This window comes from Phascolarctos cinereus, unplaced genomic scaffold (genome assembly GCF_003287225.1).
Source record: "Phascolarctos cinereus isolate Bilbo 61053 unplaced genomic scaffold, phaCin_HiC Scaffold_3;HRSCAF=262, whole genome shotgun sequence".
In the NCBI taxonomy this organism is placed as follows: Eukaryota; Metazoa; Chordata; class Mammalia; order Diprotodontia; family Phascolarctidae; genus Phascolarctos; species Phascolarctos cinereus.
Genome location: NW_027555736.1, coordinates 89,252,478 through 89,261,609, shown reverse-complemented (window position 1 = coordinate 89,261,609; position 9,132 = coordinate 89,252,478). Strand labels below are relative to the sequence as shown.

General features: G+C 42.0%; 1 protein-coding gene across 1 annotated transcript in view; it reads left to right on the top strand.

Moving 5' to 3' along the window:
• The first annotated feature begins 539 nt into the window (after positions 1 to 539).
• BAG3 (BAG cochaperone 3) overlaps positions 540 to 9,132 on the top strand; it is a 32,618-nt gene continuing 24,025 nt past the window's right edge. The window contains 1 exon segment of the mRNA XM_020988214.2: positions 540 to 1,039. Coding sequence (XP_020843873.1) covers positions 848 to 1,039 — 192 coding nt within the window. The 5' untranslated portion in view covers positions 540 to 847.

Sequence of the window (9,132 nt, the reverse complement as noted above, 5' to 3'; positions counted from 1 at the left end):
TGCTTCAATTCTACAAACATCAGTCCAAACGCTGTCATTTTGGGTATTCCCTTGCCATTTTCTCTTTTTAAAAAGTCAATAAACAAAAAGACCCACATTCCCAACTGGATTTCTTTTTCGACCAGCAGTTGGAAGAGGTGGGTTGCTATTGAAACGTCCAAACTTTCTTCAGTCATCTGTCTCTCCTTCCCTTCAACTTGCAAACAGTAGCCAACAGTAGTCCCGTAAAGTAAAGCTATTTTCTCCTAATAAAAGGCAGGCTAAAGCAGCCCTGAACCGGAGGACTTCGTAGTACGTAGTAGGTGGAAAGACTAAGGGCCACAATAATAGCCGATGACTCAGAGTGCAGCTCTGCATCCTGAAAAAGGGGCACAGCCAAGTCTGCTAGATGGAACCAGAAGTTTCTATCCAGCCGTGCTTTCTCCTCGCTCTTCTTATCTCCTCCGTGCCTCTTTGCACCAGAAGGGCTATTTCCAGATACTTCCAGCTCCTTCCTCTCACGTCACTCCACCATTAATTCATAAAGGTGCTTGGAGGCGGACTTAAGGACACCCTTGTAACCGGCCTCTTTTGCCTACTCTTTAATCTCTCCCTCCCCCAGCCTCCGCCCAGCAGCCCAGCTCAGCCCAACCCAGCTCAACTCACTTTCCCCGCCCCTGCCCCAGCTAGTAGCAGTCTTGCCAGCCAGCAGCAGCAGCAGCGGCGGCCGCCTCAGCTTTAGACACAGCAGCAGCAGCAGCAACAGCAGAAGCAGAAGCAGAAGCAGAAGCCGAAGCCGAAGCCGAAGCCGAAGCAGAAGCCGAAGCCGCAGCGGCAACAGTACCAGAAATCGCTTCTTAGGCAGAGCATGAGCGCAGCCACTCACTCTCCAATGGTTCAGATGGCGACCAGCAACAGCGGCAACGGCGGGGAGCGAGACCCCTTGCCCCCCGGCTGGGAAATTAAAATCGACCCACAGACTGGTTGGCCATTCTTCGTAGATCACAACAACCGGACCACTACATGGAACGACCCACGCGTCACCCCCGAGGGGTACAAAGTGAGTGGTCCTCCCCCCACTCCTCCCACCCCAGCGGTGCTCTGGCTGGCTACTGGCCTTGCCTACTCTTCCCCACGGGGCAGGCAGCATTGAGGATCGGGGGATTCGGAAGAGAAAGCTGAAAAGACTGGGGAGGGGCGTCTTTGGGGATGGGACAAGGAGTACATAGATCTCCCTTCCGCTTTGGGTTTGTTTTTGGGAGCGTGTTGCACAGTGTAGGGAAAGTTGGGAGCAGAAAGGAGGGGCAGTGGGGCGGGGAGTGAGATCGGCCGGGTGGTAGTGGTCTGTGAATGTGTATGCGTGTGCTTGCGTGCGCGCGCGCCCCGCCGAGGTACAGGTTACTCTGTCCAGCGGCGTGGCCGTGCAGAGAGAAAGGAGACGTGGGGGAAGGACGGTAGATAGTTCTGGACAAGACATGGGCGGATAGGCAAGTGATAGAGAGGTCGGGCCTGGGGACCGAGACAGATGAGCCAGGTCACTGCAGGGGGGCGGGGAGAGTCAGGGAGATGGGGCACCGGGGCTGGCCGGGAAGGCAGGAGGTGGAAAGGGCATTCATTGGCAAGCCCCTTCCTTCCCCACCCCTCCCCACCCCCCAAGTAGACAGCAGGAGCTGCCTTTTGTCTCTGACGCACTGCAGCTCTTCTCAGTGCGCTAAATCATTTGATACTTTAGCCGTGTAATGTTTATTTAAAGTTGATTAAGTCCCTCGAGCAGCAGAGACAGAAGGGAAACTGATTTATTCTTCAGCTGCGTCTGCCTGCAGGTTAAACCGTGGACTACGTTCAGCACAAGATACACACAAACACACGATTGAATAGTAGCTGGCTGACTTCTTTTGCTCCTTTTGCAAGCTGCCTAAGAAGTTTTGTTTGCTACCCAGTTTGAATGTATGTTCACAGGGGAGAGGCATTTCTATTCTAAATAAGTCCATAGATAGAGATGCTAGTGAGAGAGGCAGTCAGATGCAGAGGAAAGCCTAGTGGCTCCAGATTTAGAGGAGCTGAATTTGAATTCTAGACTTTGCCCCCTTACTTATCTCGGTGACCTTGGGCAAAACACTCAGTTTCCTCATCTGAGAGAATTGGATTGGATGATTGATAAGGACTCTTCCAGTCCAGATCCCTACAGATCCTAAAAGAGAAGGGAAAGACAGGGAAAAAAGGATTCCTCCAGACACCTGTTAATATGATTTCTGGGTGACATTTGGTCCAGAAAAATCTTACCGTAAGAGTTACCGTTTTGCTATCAGTTGACAAGATAATAGGACACAATAAGCTGCCTTTTATCTAGTCTCTATATTTTGTGGTGCTTGTATTGTTTGGTTTTAAAATTTCCATTCTTAATGAAAGTATATTTAATAAAACTATCTCTAGCATGGGATATAACACCAAGAATCAGTGATTCAGAAAATGCTGTCTTTGTGTCAGGGCCTTGCCTTGGTAGGTCTCTAGAGCTTTCTGAGCATAGAGGAAAAGCTAGAAGAGAAAGTCAGAGGTTGCTAAGGCCTATGGTTGAAAGAAGTTTGGGTGGACTCTGTGGAGCCACAGAATTTGGCTCCTGGCCTCAAAAGGCCTGGCTTCTTTAGCTGCCAAGGAAGGTTCCTGACACTTCTTCGGAAATGGGTTGAAACTTCCCAGCTGTTCCCCTAAAAATCGTGGGCAGGGAAGGCAGGCAGCGTTTTTCTGTTGCCCACTCATGCAGCAGCAAAATGCAGAGTCCAGCTAGCTGTGAAGGTGACTCCTTAGCATTAGGCCAGCACATTTTTGGGGTTGCAGGCCTACCCCTTGCCAGAATACTTTTGCTCTCAGGCTGGATTTGTCATCATTAGACTCCTGGGTTCCAGAAGGGATATCATTTTAGTATTTGTTAGTAATGGATTTTTTTCACCTTTACGTTTATTATTACTATTTAAGCAAAATACCCTAAATTACCTAAACAAAAAGACCAACTCCTATTTCCAACATTTAAAGACTGTGATTGAAGAAAGAATAATCAACACTTTAAAATACAAAAATCATAGCCAGAGGTCAGTAAAGCAATATTTTGAATTATAAAAGGCACTCAAGGGTTTAAAAATAATAATTTGGGGAAGTATAACTAGTATTTTACCCCCAAAAAATTTATTGCTTTTTCCCACTTGAGTTTTACAAAATACTGTCTACCTACCATGCCTCCCTGGGCCTCAGTTTCCTGAACTATAAAATAAATTTTGGACTAGATGCCCTGTGCCGATCCCCTCTAGTACCAAGACTCTGTTACTGTGATCCTTACAACATTGAGGAAACTCCCCTGCCTACAGACATCAAATTCACAAGTAATTAATTGTATACTCATTTCTAAAAATTAGCACAGCTGACTAATTTTCTATAATTAACATCGGACATAATTGTGTACATGAATTTTTGAATGTGCAGCCACTTGGGTGGGGTAGAAGTCATCTTAGGGGGAATTTGTATTGTAGTTAGGTTGGCATTTTAAATCAGCTTAGAAGATATCAGGTAGTTATGGAACATTTCCTTTTGCCGTGTCATTCCTGTATAAACAACCAAGCTTATGGGAAACCTGTAAGACATCAGGAAAACTCAAGGCAGTTGTTAATAAACTCTCCAGTTTGAGCATTTACTGCATGTGTTCAGTGGCGTAGATAGTCTGGCATTTTGTTGTAAACATGAAACTGGTCTAACAAGTTGAGAAGGCTATGTGCAAGAAATGTCTGCCCAATATATCATGTAGGCTGTGGCTCTAAAAAAAAAATCAGATCAGATGGGAAGGGCTCTGGTTTAAATAAATCTGAAAGTCTATCACTTTGGGAAATAATAACTCATTTTTAAAAGTACTTTCCTTACAAAAACAATGTAGGCAATAGAAACATTATGAATCCAGTTTTATACATAAGAAAACCCAGAGAGTTGTAAGGGATTGTTCCTACAGGCAAATGGCTGACTGAGTCTGTGATGGAGCCGGAACTTCCTTAGGCCTCCAAGTCATTTATGAGTGGCAGAACCAGATTAAAATGTAATTGGGAAATATTTAACGAAATAAATTAAAATGCAATACAACATAGACATTAATTTTCTGTCTGCAATAGTTGTGTTTCATAGGACAGCTTTGCCTTCTCTTCCTCAACCAATCTTCCCATATTCTCCTGTCCAGACAGGCTCATTCCTGCTACACTCTGACTTCCAGAGGGTAGGTGTCTTGTACTCATCATATTTTTACGTGTGTATAGCTCTACACCTGTCCTCAGGAAAAGTGTTGAACCCCACCAATCTGTGAGTGAAAAAATTCAAGAAGCACAGTGGGAAGAGAGCATTCATTCTCTCCCTGGGCTTTTCCCAGAGGAAGCACATGCTAGGCTTTTCAGAATGCCTTAAATGCTAACCTCCACACTCCCTACAATATTCCTGAGAAGAGAGGGATATTAGGTTATCTGTTTATAGACCAGGAAGTAAATAGGAGGTGGGGCTATTGCTGGGGTGGTGTAAACATAGGACCCTCTCAGAAGCCATTCATTGAAGTCCCTCAGTTCATAGATTACAAAACTGAGGACCAGAGACATGAAATGATTTTGTCCATTGTCTAATAGGCTGCATCAGAACCAGAATATGAAACCAAGTTCTCTGACTCCAGTCAGTACTTCTTATTCATCTGTGTTTTAGCAGTTTATGGTTAAATAGAATTTTTTATTTTTGATCTTGTGAGTAAAAAAAGTACTATTTTTAAAAATCCCAATAAAAAGTAATAAATATGTGGAGAGGGGCTCATGTAAGGTAGCAAACTTAAGTAAGTCCTCCCAGAAACCTGACTCTCAAGTGTTCCCATAACATGCTCCCTGTGTTCTACAATACCACTTTAATCATAGTACTCCCCTGCCCACAAATTTTCCATGTTTTGTGAAAATCGAAGGTTTCCTGCTGTGCTCAGGATGAAGCCATAGTCCTTTCTTCTTGAGCTCTGAAAATTGTGAGTGCTAGAAAAGGGAAGCTAGATATCTCGTCTAGCAGCTTCATCTCATAGGAGGGAAAACTGAGAGTCAAAGGAACCAACTGATTTTTTGTCTAAGCCATGTTACCTATGTGGTAGGGCCTTTTAATTCCTAGTCCTTTGCTTATTCCATAAAACTTACTTATACCATTATTATGCACTGTCTTGTAATAGTTTTCCTACTCTTCTTTCAGTTTTTTACTTGTTACTGTTATCTTTAAAATAGGACAGTGGGTTCCCTGAGAACAAAAATTGTTTTGTTATTGTTCTTTAGGGACATATCCAGCTTTTTGGAGAAGAGGGCAGCATAGTTTAAATTAAAGATAAAGTGGGACATACCAATTTCTATAGGGTTATTCCAGGTCAGGCATTGTGTTTCCTGGTGTCAGGACACCAGAGAAGTGTAGGCTTTCTATCCCTGGGGCTGGCTGTCCCATAGAAGATAGTCTTCTCTATAGGCTCAGAAGTACCCATACACAGGCCCAAGGGACAGCCAATCAACTTCCAAATAATAAAGGATCTTTCACATAAAAGTGTGGACCAATAGTGATAGATTCTTTGATTTGGAGAAGATATTAGGAACTGATCCTACAACATATATTTAATCATTAATATAGTTCAGAAATATTGGTTAAGCAACTACTGTATGCAAGACACAGACATGAACAAGAAGACACGGACCCAGACCTGGAGGAACTTATACCCTATTAAAATGCAAACTTCCTTCTTTGCTGTGCAGACTCTGGACCCTCAGACTGAGTCACATTGGCTACTTTGCAATGACTACAGCATGCCTTTATTTAGCACTCTTACTCTCTACATTTCCCTATGAGGGCTATTTCTTTTTATAGTGTCTCTGGCTCTTAAATTTTTGTGAAAATTGTGAACTTGACATATATCAACAAACATTTCATATAGAAAGGAGAGGAAAAAAAGAGTACTATAAATGAAACTCCTAAGTCTTCATATACGTTTATCTTTTGAAGTATATATTAAATTGAACAAGGTAGTACTGACCTTGTCTTGCTTATCCTCTTCATCCTTACACTCTCTTAAAAATTTTTAAAAAATGTTTGATTGAGGTTGTTTTCCTTCTTTTAAATCTGTACAACTACCCTTCTCTACTTCCACAACTCTACCCCCAAAATAAAAGGCCACCCTTACAGCAAATAAGTATATCCAAGCAAAACACATTTCTAATATCTGATAATTTATTCTATACCTACTCTCCATTACCTGTCTGTCAAGAAGTGGAAAATAATGCTTCATCATCAGTCCTTTGGTGCCTTTTATTGTTCATTGCATTGTCAGAATTCTTAATTCTTTCAAAGTTGATTTCCTTTATAATATTGTAGTTGATTATATAAATTCTTCTCTTGGTTCAACCTATTTCACATGTATCAGTTCATACAAATCTTCCTAGGTTTTTCTGAAGTCATCCCATTCATCATTTTTTAATAACACAATAATATTCCATACAGTCATACTTTGTGCTCTGTTCCTCAATTGATAGGTAGCCACTTTGTTTTCAGCTCCTTGCTGCAACAACATCAAAATTGCTGTTAAAAAGTGTTCGTGCATATCGGTCCTTTCCCTCTTGTCTTTGATCTCTCTTTGAGGTATATGCCTAATAATAGTATCTCTGGGTCAGAAGGGGTGTGTGTATGTTTGTGTGTGTTTAGTAACTTTTAAGGTATAGTTCCAAATTGCTTTCCAGAATGGCTGAACCAGAATGGCTCCACTGAAAGGGCATCAGTATGTCTTATTTCAGCCCAGTATTTCTCAGTTTCCTTTCTTGTCAGCTCCGCCAATCTGATGAGTGAGATCTGGAACCTCAGAGTTACTTCAGTTTGCATTTCTATAATTATTCGTGATTTGGAGCATTTTTTCTTATGGCTATTGCTAGCTTGGATTTCTTGAGAATTTGACCAGTTAACTGCCTATTTTCATCCATTGTCCATTTATCTATAAAGGAATGGCTCTTGTCCTTTTAGATATTTAGACCTTTGTCAGAGAAATTTACTGTGAAGATATTTACCAGTCCACTGTTTGGTTTTGTTTGTGCAAAAACTTTTCCGTTTTATATTATCAGAATTATTTTGTCATGTATGATCATCTCTGTCCTTTGCTCAAGAGGTCTTCCATATCCAGAACTGGTGAAGGTATCTCCTTATCTTCCCTTCTTATGTTTACAATACGATCTTTTATATAGTCTTAGCTTCGAGGTCATACGGCCATTCGGACCTTATTGAGGCATCTGGTATAAGATGCTGGTCTAAATTTGTACTGAACTGCTTTCCAGTTTTCCTAGCGGTTTCAGTCATATAGTGGGTCCTCCTTGCAATAGTTGCTGTCCATACATCTTTATTGAAAACCATGCTACTGTTTGCTCACAGAAGTAATTGTAGACAGTACGAGATTAGATAAACCAAGTGTAATGCCTCTTAATGTGCCTTCCTAGACAAAGAATTTCCCTTGATTGCCCAAATTCACCCTTATGGGTCTGGAGAAGCGATTTTTGTTTTCAGGTAATTAATTTCCTCTGAGGAGCAGTGACCCATCCTCCTGGAAGACGGCCAGCCGGATAAAGAGACAGGTTGTCAGCTGACCTGTTTTTGATCCATTTCTATAAAGAACACAGTTCCATTAGGCGCTGAGCTATGGGTCTCGTTTTGTTTGTTGTTGGTTCTGTAAACAGGGTGAAACCATAGTCCATCCTTTATCTTAGCATTTCAGTTAGAAAACCACAGGATCTCTGGAGCTTAAAAGCATAATCCTTCAGAATCTCAGACACACAGAGCCTAGCTTTTCAGTAGACATTCTGGTATGGCTGGGGGTTTTCCTCATTTAAAGATATCCAAAATGATTTGATTATCCAGCCAATCATGTAAGCATAGAGGAACCTGCATAACTACATGGCAGAATGTGGTGTCTTTCAGGATTCAGGAACTTCCCCTGTTAGTTGAATAAGCTTCCTTACTCACCCACACTTTCACCATATGTCCCAGTAATTAGCATAGTGTGGGCAGTGACTCAGAACTGAGGCCTGTGCCCTCAGTCAGCGCTGGAAAAATGACTCAGCACTGAGCCTGTAGACTCGATGATGCTTGAAGCCCAAGTGTACTGAATGTTCTTATTTTGATTCTTATCCTCATTCAGTGAGGTGACAATCTAAAAGCTGCCACCTTGTGCTGTTTATTAGGACTAAATAGTTAAGGACTTGCAGGGTTTCTTTTTTTTCCTTTTTTTAAACAAACACTGGCAGCATTTTCTTTTGAAAATTAAGAGATGAATAGTTGTCACCCCATTCAAGTTGTTAAGGAGGCTCCTCAGTTTAAGGGAGGAAATTACTCAGTCATTCTGCCCACCTCCAACTTGGGCTCATCTGATCCATCCACTCTTCCACACTATATGTTTGGCCTATACCAGTGCCTGGGTTGGCCAAGCACTAATGTATAGTGTGTAGCAAGTTGGCCTTGTGATGAAGAAACAGGGGTGCTTACCAGTTCCTCCAGGAGTCAGCCTGTAGGGGAAAGGGATTTTGGCCAGTCAGTGCTAAAAAGGATATGTGTCCCGTATATGTACATATGTATAGTCTGCTCTCACTATCACCTTCAGAGAGACAGACCAGATGGGATTAGCCTCCATGGACACAGGCCCTGTACATCTTTTAACCAATATGTTAAAATTTTGTAATTTTTTCCCTTCAAGGCTGCCTCTCATCCTTAACCTGCTAGATTGGAAGCACATTAAACAATATTCTTCATCTTTGAATAAGGGCAAATAAAAGGCCTTGTACATAATAGATGTTCTATAAATAATAATTGATTTAATTTGTATAAAAACATTGGGGGGGGCACCTCATAGTGTAATTTGCCCTGGACCTGGAAGCCTTCTAGAAATGGCCCTGATGACCATTTCTCTCCTGTATTTTCCTGGAATATCTCTGAACCTTTTTCTTTCCCTATGTCCATTTGAGGAACATGCTATCATATTTTTTCTCTTTGTTACTTTCCTTCAGCTTTAAGTGCTGCTCACACTTCAAAATTAGATCAGATTACTTAACTAAGGTTAGCATTTCCTCCATAGGGTGGGCTTATATTGCTCAA